The 20,123-nt window shown below is 31.8% G+C and overlaps 2 protein-coding genes across 3 annotated transcripts in view; one reads left to right on the top strand and one right to left on the bottom strand.

Moving 5' to 3' along the window:
- The window catches only part of LOC124536703 (fatty acyl-CoA hydrolase precursor, medium chain), a 36,132-nt gene extending 31,085 nt beyond the window's left edge, over window positions 1–5,047 (top strand). The window contains exons 4-5 of the mRNA XM_047113267.1: window positions 1,806–1,940; window positions 4,240–5,047. Coding sequence (XP_046969223.1) covers window positions 1,806–1,940; window positions 4,240–4,567 — 463 coding nt within the window. The 3' untranslated portion in view covers window positions 4,568–5,047. The remainder of the gene's footprint in view (window positions 1–1,805; window positions 1,941–4,239) is intronic.
- The window catches only part of LOC124536702 (MOXD1 homolog 1-like), a 73,528-nt gene continuing 58,197 nt past the window's right edge, over window positions 4,793–20,123 (bottom strand). The window contains exons 3-13 of one of the 2 annotated variants that reach the window (XM_047113265.1): window positions 15,884–16,033; window positions 14,348–14,506; window positions 13,561–13,873; window positions 12,723–12,824; window positions 12,009–12,172; window positions 9,473–9,589; window positions 9,077–9,223; window positions 8,647–8,801; window positions 8,411–8,511; window positions 8,036–8,199; window positions 4,793–6,985 (exon numbers count right to left, since the gene is read on the bottom strand). In XM_047113265.1, the coding sequence (XP_046969221.1) occupies window positions 6,803–6,985; window positions 8,036–8,199; window positions 8,411–8,511; window positions 8,647–8,801; window positions 9,077–9,223; window positions 9,473–9,589; window positions 12,009–12,172; window positions 12,723–12,824; window positions 13,561–13,873; window positions 14,348–14,506; window positions 15,884–16,033 (1,755 nt within the window). In that variant the 3' untranslated portion in view covers window positions 4,793–6,802. Of the gene's footprint in view, window positions 6,986–8,035; window positions 8,203–8,410; window positions 8,512–8,646; window positions 8,802–9,076; window positions 9,224–9,472; window positions 9,590–12,008; window positions 12,173–12,722; window positions 12,825–13,560; window positions 13,874–14,347; window positions 14,507–15,883; window positions 16,034–20,123 lie in introns of both variants that reach the window. The other variant, XM_047113264.1, reaches the window with a different exon arrangement.

Raw genomic sequence — 20,123 nt, 5'->3', positions numbered from 1 at the left:
TATCTATTGAAATCAAAAGGTCAACGTAAGATATAAAGAAGTCGAGAGCATACTTTAAAAACAATAATATTGGATTATTCCTCATAGTATTCATAATGGATATCTCTTCTAATTCTGTGATATTTATAAATATTCAATATATACGAATTATATTTTCTGTACAATTTCTGTAACATCAAAATAAACGCTTTTACTAAATGCATATGCATACGCGGTACTTATGACAAAATAATTTTTGTTTCGAGATTTTTTTATCTGTCTGTTTATTTTCATTAATATTTGGCTTCTCCGATTTTCGGATTCGACGAAACTTTCACTGTCAGACAACTAATGTACTTATGTTAAATTCAAACGCGCACGGAGTCGCGGACACAGCTAGTTAAAAACATAAACGTCATGATATCTTCACCAATTCACTCATTTCATACTCAATTAAAACAATCTTCCATAATCAAATATTTTTTACAAATATAAAAAATAGTAATTTTCAAGAATTTCATTTGTGAGTGGTATAAGAATATTCTATAATAATAAAATAGTTTATTAAATAATGACACAACGGACCTCGCATAATGTTATGACCGAAGCAGTTTAGTGACTTGCTTTTTGCATTACAACGGATAAACCAGTCGTTTAAGCTTCGCGTACCAAGGCTGATGTGTGTGAACAAATAAAAATTACAAGTGAGTTATTATTATATTATTTATTAAATATTGATTTCATTAATTATTAAGGCATATACACATCAATGTATAACATTTATTATTTTGTTTACGCTTTACAGAAGTGAATTATAATAAGTATTTGTGTATTCCATATTTAATGATTTAATTTTCCTCAAAGGCATATAAAGCGTATATACCCACTGATAAATTATTTTTAAAGATATTGATAGACTAAATGTCAAAAGAGCCAGTTGGTGGTTAAATGGTCACCATTTACATTGGCCCTGTAGTATATTCACCATTCCCTACATCATCATGTACCACCAATCTTGGGTACCGAGATGTTACGCCCCTTTGCTTGTACACTGACTCACTCAGCTTTCAAACTGAAATGATAATACTATGTACTTTTACTTGGCGGTAAAATATTTATGATAAGTGGATGGTACCTTCCCAGACTTGTACAGATCGTTTGTTTGTGTGTATCTCTATTCAAAGTTTATTATTAAGTGCGATAGTGCAAACATATATGTATATACCTATACTGAGATTACGACTACAGTTATTGCTAGTAAATAAATATTGTTTTTATAGGTATGTACATATTTTAAAAATACGTTATTTTATTTTATAAACTAGATACTATCGAATGATAAAACACTTTGTTATGTTAGTAAAATTTGATAATCCAAGTAATAAGACCATGTCATTTTCTTTGTGGTAGGGCTTTGTGCAAGCCCGTCTGGGTATACCTACCCCACTCATCCCACTCATCAGTTATTCTACCGCCAAATAACAGTACTCAGTATTGTTGTGTTCCAGTCTGAAGGGTGAGTGAGCCAGTTTAACTACAGGCACAAGGGACATAACATCTTAGTTCCCAAGGTTGTCTGTTGGTTGTTGTCATTGTCTATGGGCGATGGTGACCACTTACTATCAGGTGGCCCATATGCTCGTCCGCCAACCTATACCATAAAAAAATGCCGTTTCTAAAGAGTTAGAATAGCTGTATTGGTTTTATATTAAGGAAAACTGATGTGTTTGTTTTTATATGTATGATTTACCCACATCAAACACATTTTGTCTTGTATATAAAACTGTGAAACAATTACCTTAATAATAATATATATTTTTCTAGATAATGGATTACAAACGGACCTTAATTCTGCTCACGGTAGCGTGCTTCGTATCTGGCCAAAGACCGACCTTCGCTGGGTCAAAACCGATAGGATTCCCTGAGTTGACAAATAGAACATCGGATCCACTTGGAAATAGGTAAGCTCAGCACATGTATGTAAATTGGGGATAATGTTTACTTATATATATATATATATATTATTAGAAGAAACTTAAAATCACAAATAGCAACACTGTGACCGGATATATAAGGACTACTGGTTGGCGATAATCGTCTATTCGTTTAGCTGTCAGAATATTTTAGCAATTAGCCTGTCATATAATGAAAATGTCTGTTGGCCGCCATTGAAATATTTAAAAAAAATAACATTTCTTAAATCTATTTCTAATAATATTTAAAAAAAATAACATTTCTTAAATCTATTTCTAATAATATAGTATATAAGGTGTTCATAGTTTATTAAGTCGCATACTATTTAATATACAAGCGTCTGGTTTCATAAATACGTATATATCTTAATTAATATGCATATATCTTATTAATTGATCCCATTAGAAGGTGAAACAAGGGTTGAAAGATTAGATGAAGCGTCCTTGATTTTTTAACAAGCGTGAAATTTCATACACAACCTTCAGAGCAAATTAAATGTATGTTTGCTTTTTGAAACTCACAGCTTCTGAAAGTGAGAACTTACTATAAAAATAATAAAAGAAAATTAATCCTAAAGTACCTATATGCATAAGTATGTTTAATATTAAAAAAATAACTTCGCGTTGGGGGACCGCTTCTAATTAGTTAGTGTCACATGCTTACCTATCTCATCTTTTATCTAACACTTATTATTATTTTGTACAATAGCGCTCGGTCCCCCAACGCGAATTTTTTTTAATATTAATACATACTTATATATATAGGTACTTTAGGATTAATTTTCTTTTATTATTTTTTACTTTTTAAAGGTAGCTTATGTTTTTTTGTGGCGGGGGTTTCTGAAATTTTTAATTTAATTTTTTATTTTATACTTTTTAAAGGTAAACATCCTTATAATATCTCTGGTTAAGTTGTAAATACGTAGGTTCTTGTCGATTTAAAACATATAAGTTAAGATTACATTTTAAGGTCAATCTTGTTCTTTTTTATTTTAGTTACTAATTAATATTCTTTGTTTTTTAATATTTTTTTTTTCTAATAATTTTATTTAATTACTAATGTTTTTTGTGATGTACAAGTCATAACCTTTCATTTGATACCCCACTTGAGCATATTTGCAGACATTCGGTTTTTCTTCCCCACTTTAACCCCCCATAACTTTTAAACGGCTAAACCGATTTTCATCAAACATGTCTAAGAACACTCGCCCGTAAAACACCTATAATACAAAAAAAAACTAAATTGAAATCGGTTCATTCGTTCGGGAGCTATGATGCCACAGACAGACAGACACACAGACAGACAGATCGACAGACAGACAGACACGTCAAACTTATAATACCCCTCTTTTTGCGTCGGGGGTTAATGAATAGAAACTCTATGAAAAACGAAGAGAGAAAGAGATATTGTATTATCATATCTGTTAATATTGCTTGCACATTTTCATCACATTTTGTCATCAGCAAAATATAATATATATACATTATGTTTTAGTTTTATTCTTAGTTACTATCTTATTCACCAGTATTTACCGTTGAATCAAATTATTTAGTTGAATCATTATGTTGAAATAAAGCTACTCTAAAACAGCTTCGAAAGTAGATTCTACTGAGAACCGAAACGAAAGTCACTAGCCTTTTCGACTATTTAGACTATTATTTAACTACCTACTGGTATTTTAGTTTAGGACATTATTATTTGTTATTTTATCCAATTATTAGCTATTACTAGTCCGTTTCGTTAAATAAAATAGCCTTTAATTATGTACGGACGATACCAAGATCGGTTATAGTGTTATAGAGATACGTTGTGTTTTTATGCCATTGACGCATTTGTTTTTTCGTCAATTAATGTTTTTTCCTTCTCCCTTTCTTATTGAATGCCCAGTGAGGCGAACAGATACAGCTAGTATAATACGTATCGATCTTAAACGCATTATTAACATCATCTTATTAAGTTCAAGACGTCAAAACAAAGGAATTGTATATGTAGTTATTGTGAGACATTGGTAGGTTGTTGTCCTTTACAAAACATATTTAATTATGATTATTATTATATAGAATGTTAAAAGTCTTACGAAGTCTTGCATAAATTCAACCATTAAATATATAAACACTTAATTTATTACGCATTAATGTAACCTAAACTATTTTTTGTGTTGTCTAGAAGTAAAGCTGTTGTAAGGATAAAAACTTATCCTGTATATTATAATATCCTGTCTATACTTTGGTTACTTACTTTTTTCATACAAAGTATATCATCTAATGTGTATTTGTTTTTTTATAGATTCGGCGATGGTACACCTCTAGTTTTACCCATCGAAGCGAAAGGCGATCGAGATCTTGTGGAGCGTATCAGCAAGCTTCCAATCGACAAACAACCTTTTTGGTACATAAATTGGAAAGCCCTCGAGGAGAACAGGAAAAATCCACAGACATACGAACAGAAACCCAATTCTTTTACTAATTCAAATAACAATCAGCAGAATGTTGCCAGTGACACTGACGGTCTTAATTCCAAATTTGGCACCAGTGACAGTCAGAGTGAAAATACTGCCACTAACACACAGAGCAGATCGAACAGTAATGTGTATAGAAGGCATAATAGGTACTAAAATGAAAACTATAAGGGCCGTGATATAAAGAAAAGATATGCGACGCGTTATTAGTAATAATCAAAATAAAATGTTGCCATATACCAAAATAAGATTAATTTCAATAGTTATTATGAAATTAAATTTAAATTACGCGAATATAAAATCGTGCATAATGCTGGATTATGATCTAAAAATATTATTGTTTGTTTCAATCCTAAAAAAATGTTTTTAACTTTGGTTGTCATGATAACATTTCCTTGTATATTTCACTTTAATAGTTTTTCTTTTTATTACTATCAATAGATTTCGTGGTATGAATTGAGAAAGGTTGTCTTTGTTGAGCATAGTTGCCAATAAACGCGAATTTATGACGTCACGTATAAAAAACGGTTGCGTCGCCGACGCCGCTATATCATGGTCCAAAAACAAATGAAACAATTTCTTCCAAGTAATAAAACACATTATATTGACTTTTAAATAAATAAAACTTAATTAATACTAAGCGTTTTCTTATAGCTAACACCTTAGTGACGTATAAATTAAAAAATAATAATAATTATAGCAAAATGCATTCGTTTCTAATAGAATGACTTGTAATATATATTTTTGTTCTATTTCAACAACAACCGTTGAAATAGAAAAATCTTGCATTGAAAAAAAATAAACATAAAAATTCTATCAAAATATTTTGGTTACAGAATATTTAAGAGCTTATTTTAGCACAGCCCTATTTTATTATGATAGTATAGCTAATGTCAATAGAAATTTTACAATTACAAAAATACTTTCGTAGAAATATAATTGTAGTTTTTTTTATTTATTTTATCTGTACAACTATTACTGTATCATTGATTGATTGACTAATTGATCATAGTTTATTTAGATTTCGAGTAAGAAAAAAGGATTACAGCAAGGAGGTTACAGCATTCGAAATTTAAATTTAAATTAAAGTTTAACAGTCAATACTGAAAAAATTCTCTTGATATTAGCTATACATATCAATTATTAAGTTTCTTATGTATATATGAATATACAAGGGTATCGTTTATATTGGCAAATAGTTTTGTTCTAGGTATAGGGACTTCACAAACATAGGAAGATTCACAATTCGCTTGTTTTTACAATAGTTATTTAAGGTTGCTTTAAACATTTTTAACTACTGAGATGTGAGATACGCCGTTTTAAAATTAGTCGATTTTTCAACTTTTTCTAATCTCATATATAATATCTGTCATAATTTCAACGTATTTTCTTGGAGGGGGGGGGGTCGTGTTGACAGTCCTTAGTCGTCCCTATATGACTATAGTCATTGTATTCTAACATACAGTGTACCTTTAAATTAAAAGTTAGAGGTTAACATTTTTAATGAACCAACAACTGAAAAAGTATAGAAAAACTAAACCATATCTATCGTAACTATACACGGACACACAATATAATTATATATAATCATAATATATGTACAAAAATGCGCCTCCTTATATAAATTACATTTCACTGATGAAATAATCAAAGGAACATTCGTTAGATTTAAATAATTCAAACAAAAAAATCAGGAATTATTTCGTTGAATAAAAGAAAATAATATCAAAAAATTCTTAAAGGAATTCGTTAAAATAAAAAAGTACATTAATACCATACTTTTGGTATCGTTGATCACACATTCATAATTGAACACGTTTATGTCTGAAACGTTTCCGTGAGCAAAAACATAAGTACAATTATCACAAAACCATTCACTCATAATTACCATTGCAGATATTACATTAATATCAAAAAAATCAGTGGCCCGGTGTCAAAAGGGCCCATATCGAGCGATCGAACGGATGTTGATTTTAAATGACAAATAAACTCATATTTTATAAAGGCACTTATACCCTTTTCACACCAGGCTACTCAATGAACGTTATACTTATTCAATTAAAGCGCATATACATAACCATACATACAAAACCATTTAATTAACGCCTCAAAAATCTGCAATACGAATTGACTTTTAAAATTAATACTTATACGATAACAATCGAACAGCTGCCATTTTTCATTACACACAAAACCGTGTCCTCTTGTAAAATCATTATCCACAGATAATAAATACGCGAAATATAAAATAATTTGGCAAAAAAAAAAACATTTTTCGATACATTCTTGTACAAAACGAGCGGAAATTATTCCAAAACAAATGAATAAGCTCTCGCGATAAAAACTCAAAAACTAAAACAACATAATAATTTGTTTTCTTTTTTTTTATTATTACCGCGCGATTATTACCAAGATCCAAACAGCCAAGATGGCGGATTGTAATTTATTTGTCGTTGACGAACCCGTCGTGTTCGTTTTTGAGTGTAATCTCACGCTTTTATAGTTACAGGACTTCTCTGAGGCATCGTTGCTTGTTATTTCGGTGTAATTCGGATAATTTTGTATCTGGATAGGCTGAAAAAGAAAGCAATCACTTAAACACAAACCTTTTTAAACCTTATAAGTGCAATTACGAAAAAGACATTAAAAGCAAATTAAATCAACTGATACATTTAAATTAAGATTAAAGTTATTAAATTAATATACATATGTATGTGTAGATAGAACAAATCGATACTATTATTTATATATTTTTGTGTTTTATTTATAGTATTTTTCACACTATCTTAGCTGCAGTTTAATACCACAACATACGGCTTAAAATATGATAAACCTTACCCCATACGTATGTTTTAATTTTGTCATTTGTCTATTTTAAATATCGATTTAGAACGCCGTTAAAAAGAGACATAAGAGCTTTATCAGAAATTAAAAATAAAATTTATTTTTTTGTTGATTGATTTTTTGAAGTAATTACATTTTTTTCATATATTTTAATGAATCAAAAATATTTGCAACATGTATGACTTATGGTAATATTTCAGAAATTAATAAGCGATTCTCTTGTATAGCCGGGATTTCCAATTAGTGTAACTACCAAGAATCGGGTGACATGCTACGGTTAGAAATTACCTATTCAACACTAAATTACATTAATTAATCACGAATGACATAGATTAATCCATTAATTGAGTAATACACATTTATATCCCATACTAACTATCATTACATAGTATAAAACAAAGTCGGTTACCGCCGTCTGTCTTTATACATGCTTAGATCTTTCAAAGTACGCAACGGATTTTGATGCAGTTTTTTTTACAGTGATTCGAGAGAAAGGTTTTTGTATATTATACATGGACAATATACAACAAGAAAAAATATGTACTATATTTAGTATCAGTATTGCAACTACATGACTGGGGCAGGTCGCTAGTATAAGTATATAATTATGTTAAGATAAGATTATACTATATACATAACTAATGACAGGGACCTATTCGAAAACAACATGAATTTTTTGAACAATATTTTCATGTTCATAGAAATCTCTTTTAAATTCAGAACAATTAACACTCTCTTTAGTGTTGTCAGATTCAATAAAAAAAAGTTTATACAACTCACCGCTCCCCAACTATCGTCTCTCTTCTTACAGAAAGTCATATGCCATCCTCGGTACAGGGTCTTTTCAATTTGTTCGGTTAATAGCGGCTCGTGCCACGGCATCTCGTTCAAATGCGCCATGAATGTCTTATTGCGGAATTCTAAGGGTTCTTTAATTACTAAGTCTTCTGAAAATAAGGAAATTATTTTGTGTTAGTGTTGTTTGATGTTTGTTGATTGAAGATTCTTTTTCCAACAATAAATGAAATTGAATTAAAGTAGTTGCTTAATTACGACATCTTATTGACGAAGTAGCCCACAAAAAAGATTTTTTAGAATAGCTTCTAAAATCAAAAATTGATATAGCGCCATCTATTATGTAACTCGTGAACTTACTCATCAAACCAACGCCTTGGTCATCCCCTTGCATAGCCGTTTCCTCCGCACTATGATCCCTTGTAATCGCTTCCAATTCCGTTGGCAAGTTTTCTAAATAACTGTAACAAAATGTCATTAATTAATTATGCGTAATATATATTACAAAGAAAACAATATATACGATAATTCATGATTTTTTATAAACACCATGTATAAGGTTACATTTGTTTATGAAAATATCATATCAAACTCACCCAGAAGACAAAAATATGTTCTCAACCTGCATCATATTCAATCCATAGAACTCTTGAACGCCGAATGTCTCAAAGAATTCAACAACTGGAGTCATGGAATAGCAGCCAGCTAATTCGGTACGCGGGTAGTATAATATGAACGACAAGCACATTTCCTAAAATAAATTATAATTATTAATATATAGTCAATAAGAAGGTATATTGTGTAATTTGTATTTGAAAATTGGAACTTGGAGTTACTTGAGGTGATAGTATTTTGTACTTGGCACTGTAGCTTATTAAAGTCATTTTTTTTGGCTACATATGGAATGATTTTGCTTTAATGTTCCTTTTAAAGCATACTTCTTTAATCACGGAATATGTTAAAACGCCGTTGAAACATGTAAATTGCTTCTAAACTAGGTATTATTTTGTCATATATGCTACAAACCTGTGTCGCTGAATATCCTCCCAAGATAGGTTTATCCCTGGATGTAGTGTCGTAAGTACATTCTGTTATTAAAGTGTCGCCTTTAAAGAACTTTCTTCCACCTGGTACTATTCGGGATTGTTGGTAGCGAGCGTCGTAAGCGTTTTCCTGTAAACAAAATATATAGTATAAGCGCCTCCTATAGTCTTGTAGCAAAATCACAATAAGCATTTTAAACTCAGAGCCGTCTAACGAAAAACTTTACAAGTAATAAAAATAATACAGATATATTTTCTACTACAGCGCCATCTAGTATTATTCTTATAAAACACATCATTATTTCAAAGTTTAACAATATCGTCCATAGATGGCGCTGTTACAGTAATGTAAATTTTTAACTAATGATTGGTATGTTACCTCAGATATTCTAGGTAGTTCTTCTGTGCCTCGTATGTGCTTGAGTGAAATTTTTCTCGCAGTACCGTGAGCGTGTAGCAAGACTGATACAATATTTATTCCGTCTTCTGGCATAGTCTGAAATGAGTACACACTCCATAAATAAGAATATTTTATACTAGCAAGTGTTCGAATAAAATTCTGCCACTTGTTTTATGCAAATCTATGACATATTGATTCCTATGATAACAATGAAATAGTGTATTACTTTGATTTTTATTTTAATTAATAGTTAATAGTAATTATCAGTTAATATGGCAAGCATATCCGTCTATGAATGGCATTACTAAATAACATTAACATAATAAATTATTAAATACTTTATTGAGAATAAAACTATTATCATGCATTATTTAGACAACTAATCCGGGTTTAAAAGACAAAATAGAATTTATGTAAGTACCTATTACATTATACTAATCTTGTAACTTTCAAAGCACCATAAAATAATAATGTATATCATTTTCATTACATGAAATGTTTTATATGAAATTATTAAGAAAAAATTGAATAGAATTTGAATACCCTTTAAAATAAACTAACTAAAAGCCTAAAGGCTCTCCAGTGAATATTTATTATATTATTTTACATCTTGCTTACAGGCATGAAACGATTGGTACAGATAGAAACAAAATATAATTATTTAAATAATATGAACTATTTATTATTTGTTCTAAAAAATCTTACATTTAAATACATTTGTATTGTCATTATGGCATTATGTCTCAAAGTTAACATTATTCATTAAAAAAATCACGTCATAGTACCGTTAGCAGTGCACAAATTAATTTAATATATGTAATATGTTTAATGCATACAGCCATGCCTCTAATGGTATCCATAAATATTTATGATTGTTAAGCAAAATCCATTTGCAACGACGCTTAGCGGGTAGTTAACGGTTTATGGGAAAACTTATGAATATTTATTTAATTTAACAATTATCGTTTTAATTAGGACGATTGACAATCATATTTTATGAATAATTTGCTATCCGTTCCGGCTTCACACGGATACATAAAATATAGTGGATTTTATAATAGTGATAGACACATACGGTTTGTAATGAGTCATATAGAAAATATGTGGTCTGATTTTGGACCAGGTCTTCGTTTGCGTTCGTATAGTTCGATGTTGAGATTAATGAAGATGATGGCTTAAGACGATTAGTAATTAAAGAAAAGTAAACGATACAATGATAACAAATATACAATCATATTTTGTAAATAATATTTCAATATTACTAAACAACTTTAACCATTACACATAGACCTAACTGCTGGTAATATTTTAACTTATGAGGCTACAAATCCCAAGGTCCATAGGCCAGTGTAATTTGTGGTCATCTCTTAAGTAATTATTAGAAGTTGTCCAAAGTTTGTATGTTGCCATTATCACACTCCTATGTCTCGTACACCGATCTCAGAATGACATTCCATCAATACAATTCCATCAATTCCACCAATACGCTTTCTATAATTATTTCGTACCACTTTACATTGCGCAAAATAATTTCATGTTATATATAATATCACAAAAGTTACCAAACATTAAGCAGATCATGTACCCTACTTATACTCTCATAAATGTTTTGTGGAAATAAATATAATCAGGGTTATGAGCTTGCGTTTTTAGTATACAAATGCTCGAGATAGCGAAAAGGAAGATCAAGACTTGAGAGCTATCAATTTAACATTAAGGCCATTGCAACCGTCATGTAGGGTTTGGAAAGGTTTTCTTCCTTAGTTATCTCTGGAAAAAGGCAAGATGGTCTAGTAAGATTAAAGCAAATACTTGTGGAACTCAACCAGAATCGCATGAGGAAATTTGGACACGCACTATTGCTATACGCTTATCTGTTTTTTTTGGTTTTATAATAAATCGTCTTTCGTGAAAATCAAATCGAACAAATAGAATCAGTTTTAAATTATAACCAGTGAGATAACTTTATTCCGGCAATACTACTGATATTTGGGACCATTTGACCATTGGGACGAAAGTAACTTGGACTGTTGGTTGTTCTTTCATAGTTTAACCTTCTTCTGACTTAAATTAACTTTGGTATGAAGCAAGCTTGAACTCAAAGGTAAGACATCGGCTACTTTTTTATGACTGACAACCGGCAATTCCTAAAAACGTGAGGAATGAATTTTGCAATAAGTAGTATTATTTAATATGGCTCTCTTTTGTACGCTTTTAGCCATAACAGCTAATCTAAAGAAGACCTGACATCTACACAGCACGTATTACGTATGGGTGTGTTCACCAACACAGATGTAATCTTTAACTCCTTACTCTAATTGAATGGCAAATCCGACGCGACCTAAAATATGTCAGACACAAGGAATTACTTTCGCAAATCAGACTCAGGACATCTGCTGAATTTTTCGATTGAAAAACCTAACATTTTTTATCGGTAACACCGACAGACAGGAATTCTATATTTTCTATCCTGTAAAAATAAAGATAGCAAGAGAAAGAGAGATATATAACTTACGCTATTGGTGCACTCTGGGCTACATATCCCCACGGTTCTGTACGCGTTCTGTTTCGGCGGTATGACGTGTAACGCGGAGACACCCACACCAGCACCCAAGAGCGCGGCGTCATGCGCTCGCAAAGCCGGGGTATAGTGGATACGGATGCCAGAACTATCTAAAACTGAATCAAAAACCCTATATTTAGATATATTTGAATACATTTTTGGACATATCAATTTGGGTATGCGACTTCTGAATAGTAATCATGATCCCACAGCCTTAACACGCGTGCCTGATAAATTAGTCATGGTATATATAATATAAAGGGGGCGAGATGGCCCAATGTTTCAACGCGAGAATCTTAACCGATGATTGCGGGTTCAAACCCAGGCAAGTACTACTAAATATCCATGTGCTTAATTTGTGTTTATAATTCATCTCGTGCTCGGCGGTGAAGGGAAAGATCGTAAGAAACCTGCATGTGTCTTATTTCATAGAAAATCTGCCACATGTGCATTCCACTAAGCCGCATTGGAACAGCATGGTGGAATATGTACCAAAACCTTCTCCTCAAACGGGAGAAGAAGCCCAGCAGTGGGAAATTTATAGGCTGTTATTGTTATATGAATATAAATGTTATGGACTGATTGATACTAAAGAATTATATTAGAAGTAAAATTACAAAAGACCACAAACAATATACACCTGGTTCTAAGGTGTTAAGCGCTTACCTTCATGAAGCGCTTGATTGTCGTAATGAACTTCAAGCATATAGTAGGAGACTCCTCCTTTCTCACCTAGCGGGATACCAACGTTCTCAGGCAGGAATTCACCTGTAAACAATCACAATATTACTTAACGAATTTCAAACCAAATTAGCCTCTAAAACAATCACATTTAAGTTCAAAATCAACTGTGGATGCAAATAAGAGTTCCCAAGGAAATTCGACGCTAAAGATATATGTTTAAGACGTAAATTGTAGTTCAGCGTAGGTAGTAATAGTGATTTAAATTATGTCATAGCTGAGGAAGTTTAGTTTGTCTAAGTGAAATGTTTGAATCGTTTAAATATTTCACACGTTTTATAGGCAGCGTATAAACAAAGTTTGAATTGAACGCGGTATGGGAATTCTTTGAATAATTTTCCGTTGCGATTTATTCCGGAATTTATTGAAACCTATGTTAATGTTACAAGAAGTATTGAATGTAACTAGAAATATCCGGATTGAGTATATTATCAAGTATACTTTTTTTATATTTGGAAAGTGAATTATTTTTGGGACTTCATATATTCTTGACATTCTATGTTCAAAAATTGAATGTTATTTATGACAATCAAAAATCAATTTTATTCAAGTGAACTTAACAATGAAGCGTTTTTCAATTGTCAATAATTAAGTATTACCACTGTTTCGGAAAGTGGCTTCTAGCGAGAAGAGACGCCAAGAAACTCACACAATGCTCTTATTTTTAATGAATAATATGATTTATTTATTAATTTAGTCTTAATAATCTAATAAAATATGTATAAAGATTTTACATGATGGTGTGTAAGGGTAAGTAATTTACCTTTAGAACCCATAGCCCAAGCTGCAATGGGAGTCACACACGTTGCCAACTCTCCAGGTCGAGCTGGTCCAAAAAACCCTGCACTTTCAGACCACTCATTCCATTGCCGCTTATCGTGGTCTTCAGCACACTCATACAACACCATGTGATGGACAGGAGATAGACTGTTTTTTTCTTGGACTGGTTTTCCATTTCTGATTGGTCTGCTATCTATTAAAGGTTGGTACCCGACTATGTGGTGCTTCTTTGTTAATTCAGGCGCTTTAAAAACTTTGCACCAGAATAATGTTGCCATGACGTGAGGGATTGTCAGCTGAAAAAAAAACGTATCTTATGAATTGGTTTTTTTTTCTTAATATCTGCCAATTCCCATCTAAAATTAATAATTGCATGCTGAGATGGCCCAGTGGTTAGAACGCGTGCATCTTAACCGATCATTGCTGGTTCAAACCCAGACAAGCACCAATAATATATGCTTAATTTGCATTTATAATTTATCTCGTGCTCGGCGGTGAAGGAAAACATCTTGTCTAATTTCATCGAAATTATGCCACATGTGCATTCCAACCTACATTGGAACAGCGCGATGGAATATGTTCCAAACCCTCTCCTTAATGGAAGAGAAGGCTTTTCCCAGAAGTGGGAAATTTACAGGCTATTACTTTACTTTTTTTTCTGCGAAAATATGGAAAAATATGCCCAAAAATGTTACAGTTCTATTTGAATAGAGAATCAACTTTGGCATTGCTTTTTTATTATGTGGAATGAGAAATATTTTTATACTTACATTGTTAATTTTAACGTCCCAATGTTTAAGCGGTATAGTGTCTGGTTTGGGCAGTGGCTGCAATAATCGTAGAGGTCGAGAACCACTCTCAACATGTTTTGGAAGTTCACCGTCCGAGCCTTCTGGTCCAAGCGCCCATAAAATTTGGGTTGTGTCTTCCTAATATGGATATAAAAGACAATTAGGCTTCTGCAAATTTAATGTTCCATGATGACCTGTCTTTAATTGTTCTGGTTTTCATTCATTCATTAGTTCATTCACAATTAAAGTAAATATCGATGAATGTATACCTGTTTTGTAAATCCGTTTTTGCCTGAGCGTGCTAATGATATTGATAGTATGATTTTAAGAAAATGCATTATATAGCCTTTGTATAGATTTAATAACATGACGGTACATCCTATCTAGACAAATCAGTAACGTTTAACTCTTGAATGATTGATCTTATGGAGCAGCAACTTGAAGAGCATGAAGCTGGAGTGTTTGGTTGAACGTCCTAATATGCACAGAGCAGACAAATTTAAAATACCTATTTGCATAGTCTATTTATTGAGGAACTTAACAAAACTAAAAAAAGGACTTTATAATTGACAATACGTATTCTATTTTTAAATGAATGTTAAAAAAACATGTAAGGTCGTATGTTTGTTTGCATATATTTCAAACATTGCTTAACAGATTTGAATGAAATTTGGTACTGAGTTCGTATGTTCGTATAAGTAAGATACGACAAATTAATATTCAAGCAATTTTAGAGGGATCAAACGCGGGTAAAGCTGCGGACAATTTGCTAATTTTATAAATCAGTGAAATTCTACGCTTAATAATCAAATGTCTCTTTATAGATACAATATATTGTAAGTAAGGTTATCTGAAATGTTGTTTAATTTTCTTATTCAAATGAAATACAAACTTATACTTCTTGGAAAGTATTATATTGCGAATTACTAATAAACAAAGTGACACCTATGGATTCAATCATACATATTCACACGGCTAAGCTTAAGTGCATACACTGCAAATCGCAAATACCTCACAAAATTACAGCTAAAGTGAATTCGCCAAAAGGTATCATAAGGTATTCAAGTTCGTGTAATGATTTTAACAATCAAATAAGAGAAAATATTTTATACTGAAGAGTGTCTTGCACAAATGCAACATAAAGGTACTTATATTTAGTGTCTCTATTGAACTGTATCACGTAAGTCCGGTCGCTGGAGAACGCATGCCTTGTAGGTCCGTGATCGAACGGAAAATATTAAAGTAACGTTAAAGTAACAAGACATTACTATGAAAATATTACAAATCTTGTAAATAAAATATAAAGCTAGTGTAACCGTACAATAAAACAAAACGCGGCGAAAACATCTTGCAATAGAATTCCTTTGTATGTGTGCTTCATTTTTATTATTGAAAATGCACACATAGAAAAATAATCTCATATGATTAATCACACCAATAATTCCTTTGAACGTGTGATTTCTTTTTAATATTGAAAATGCACACATAGAAATAATATATCATATGATTACTCACACCAATAACAAAGTCCTGTCGATCACACGTATCCAGCTGTCTTCTAAATTCCACGATTGTGTGCGTGTCGTTTTGAAAGCCCAATACCATCTCGTAGTTCTGCACTTCGTCCGCGACCGCTCGGTCATCGAACGCTAGTCCGTGACAGTCCTGCAAATCGATACGAATTATTTAAATTTCGAAGAATATGTGGAGCTGTATTTATATTATCGCCTTAAATCTTTGCATTGCATCATGAACATAGTCGACATTCTTTGGAAATTTCTGAGGTCACTAACGCTCGTATGTTTAGTCTGGATAGTTCGTCCAAAATCGTGTAAAATACATTTACGATTTCTTCATATTCAAATTCATCTGTAGTTTGAGAATATTGATTTGAGATTGTATGAGAAAATACGTATGTACGAATTATTAAATAACAATATATTTAACTAGCGACTCACCCCAGCTTCGCACGGGTGCAATATATACTAAATATTCTACAGAATTTGTTTATTTACGTCATAACATTAGAAACTTCTAAAATTATCAGTGTTTATTTACTATAATATCCATTTATTGAATATAAAAACCTAACTCTCGAATCATTCTATCTATTAAAAAAAAAACTGCATCAAAATCCGTTGCGTAATTTTAAAGATATAAGCACACATAAGGACAGACAGCAGTAGGCTTTGTTTTATACCGTGTAATGAAGATAAGTAATGTAAAAATACACTAAAAATCAGCACATTTTTGCCTATTTTTTATCAGTAACAGTTCAAACATGTATAGACCTCAAATAACTTGCTTATGTTAATACTCAAAAGCAAGAAATATATTACTATTATATAATACAAAATCGCACTAATTCGGCATCTATCTCACGTCGGCATTCGTCATCCACATCGCTATAAAGGCGAGGGTCAACTTTCCAAAAGGAGCAGTCTATCTTTAATAACTCCTTATTAAATCTATCTCATTGTTACGACCAATATGCCAAGCAAAAATCAACTCTAACGCAACGCGATAAGATGTATCATAACTAGTTAAAGTCGACGGTAGTTTTAATATTATATCGAAACAGCTGACGAAAGGGCTTTGAACGTAAAACGGCAGATGCGCTAGAGCTGTGCTATAAAGATAAATAATAATAATTCCTATACTATTTTCGTTTTTTTTTTTTGTGCCGGCAGATGTCGCATCGCACGTGCCAGAAGCACCTGGCCCTGTGTACTGACAGGGGTGTCATTTACCAAATGTCAGCGTCAACGCATTGTTGATGCTATACGGATGAAAAAATATATTCATTTCGTACCGTTAAACTTTAATTGAACGATAATAATCCGCGACCTTTTATATTCGATATAATGAATAGGATGTTCCTTTTTAAAAGCAATGAAATGTTGAATATTTTTTAACATAGTATTTGCAAAGCATTCAAATACGGTGCTGTTATATTACATAGTATATAACAACGTCATATTTAACTTCAAAAATATCGAATGCCCTTTATTACTGATATACTAATAAAATATAAACACAAAGGATTATTATTTTTTAATATAATAGTACTAAAGTGTATCAAAATTAAATTTATATTCAATAATAACTACATATTTCTGATTTGAAAAAAGCACTAACGTATCACAATCAAACATGACAAATCTATTGATATCCTTTTTACACAGAGTCTCAAACGTATTAATTAAAGACGAACACGAGCGAGACAGACATATAATTTCACACAGGAACAAAAGAAACGTAAAATGAAGGCTAACTATCGAAGCCCTATCAGCTTCTATTTGTTTTACTATAGGAAGCGAGCAGGAAAACGTTGCGAAACGGGTCTGGTGAGTTGAAATCACAACAATTAAGCTCAGGATGTAATATAAAGAGGTTTTATTGAGTCGTGGGAACCTCTGGCGTTCTGCGTCGAATCGCTGAATTCATGCAAAAGCCTGTTTCTGAGTGTTACTCAACAGGGCTGTCGATATAACACACGCTCTTAACAATAATAACTTTAAACTAACGTCTTAAATGTTGTGCTTAAATAAAATATTCAATGGAGAAATTGTGAATAAGATTATTTAAAATTAAAATTATATCAATTTAAAATTAGTAATAATTACAATTCGGAATTAGTGCGATCAAAATATACCTTATACAAAAGTTCATCGTCGTGAGATTGAATTGAATTTACAACAGTTTCTGAATGTAGATGCTATCGAGAGTCGGCAAGGAACTCAATAGTTATATTTTTATTTCACAACCTTAACTCTTAGTATTATTTCTAATTTTATAATTGCAATATATCCGCCGTGACAACCCTAACTCAAGGCATAGCACATGTTACGTTTCATTAGTTACAATTTAATTTGCGATTCAATAACGCGTTAACATTGAACGATTATTATCTACCATCTACCGGATAGCATGTCGTTAACAAATAAGTGTAAAAAAAAAACAAATAAAATTATTACTTGTATGATATCTTGGCATATGAGAACGATGTGTACCGAATTTAAGATCCTGGTTGTAGATTACAGAGACGCTTAAGGTCCTAACTGCTTCAGACCTGCTTTTTTATTACAATTCATACAAATTATGCAAAGGTAGATATCGCACCAAAAAGTATTATTTGCCAGTCGAACCAAATTTTATGCCGGTTAACCTACTATCCGAACCGGTGGTAACTTCACTTAATTATTAAAAGTAAAAAAAAAAAACTTAATTATTAAATGACGTTTTAAAAGTGCTCGTAAAAGCCTACTTGAATGAAGTTTATTTTGATTTGAATGAAATGTGATGGTAATAATAGGAAGTAAAATAAAAACTGTACAGAGACAATCATCAAACAAATACACACAAAAAAGCCTTTGATGATAAAGTTGTTTTACATGACTATTTTCGGTGAGCTCCTACACAGCCTATTTGCATCTATACAATACATGACTGGGAATTTTTGGATCGACAATATTCAATTATTTTCATTTATATTCTATATATATTTGATAAACTAATTATAAATATCTGAATATAATATTTGAAAAGCTAATGTTTTTAAAACACTTATACTAGAATATGTAATAATAATTAATGAGGTAGGTAATATTTAATAACATTTTATTAACATAAATGAATTTATTTCTCTTGGCAGGCTTTGTGCAAACTTGTTTAAGTAACAATCAACTCATTCCTTATTCTATTGCTAAACAGCTCTACGTAGTATATTAGGTTCTGGATGAAAGGTGAGTGAGCCAGTATACTTATAGAAATAGAGGACATAACTATTTAGTTGCCAAGTTTTTTGGAGCATTCAGTTCATCGAGCAGAGATGGCTCAGTAGTCAGAACGCGTGCATATTAACTGATGATTGTGGGTTCACACCCAGGCAAGCACCACTGGATTTTAATATGTTTAATGTGTATCCACCAACTCGCATTGGAGCAGCGTGTTGAAATATGCTCTTGACATTCTCTTCAACGGGAAAAGAGGCCTTGAGTAAGCAGTGGGGAATTTACAGGTTGTTACTATTATTGGAACATTGACGGTGTGAGGGTAACATCTCCTACAACGCCAATATACAGACAGAGGTGACCAATTACGATAATGTGGCCCGTTTGCCTGCCCACCAGAGTTACACCTAGTTTAAAGAACGATACCTATTTTAAAATGTATTAAGTAATAAAACAAAGACGAGCATTGTTAACTGTTTCTCGGTAGAATAAATTCAGTCAAGGTTTAGACGTATGACTAATATCATCATATCTAGCCTACTCCTTCGAATAATACGATTCTCTTATATTTATATGGCTTCGATAACTAAACAGAGGTTTCTAATCTTTACTGGATAATATAGAAATGTTTACTATAGAATGTTTTTGGTATGTAAATTCTCTATAGCTCCAGATTCCCATATTTCACTCTGTGCCTCAGATAGGACATTAGGATTAAGCTGTTACCCCTGCGAACTCTTTCCGATAATGTCAGAATGCCGTTCAGGATTATGAGAGTGAGGATTAATAGATAAAGAAATACCAAGCTTATTCAGGATACCATCATTGTATTATTGAAGACTTGTAAATGGGACACCTAAAGATCACTCTTGTTGCTATCGAGTGTCAAAGAAATATTAACAATCCCTTACATCGTCAATGCACCAGCAACCTTGAAGATAAATTTTATGTCCCGTATAACACTGGCACACTCAATATTCAAACCTGGTAACTACAAAACCAAGTACTGCTATTTGGCGGTC

The sequence above is a fragment of the Vanessa cardui genome, chromosome 17 (assembly GCF_905220365.1).
Source record: "Vanessa cardui chromosome 17, ilVanCard2.1, whole genome shotgun sequence".
In the NCBI taxonomy this organism is placed as follows: Eukaryota; Metazoa; Arthropoda; class Insecta; order Lepidoptera; family Nymphalidae; genus Vanessa; species Vanessa cardui.
Note: the sequence above shows the minus strand (reverse complement) of the source record. Positions and strands in the feature narration are given on the sequence as shown.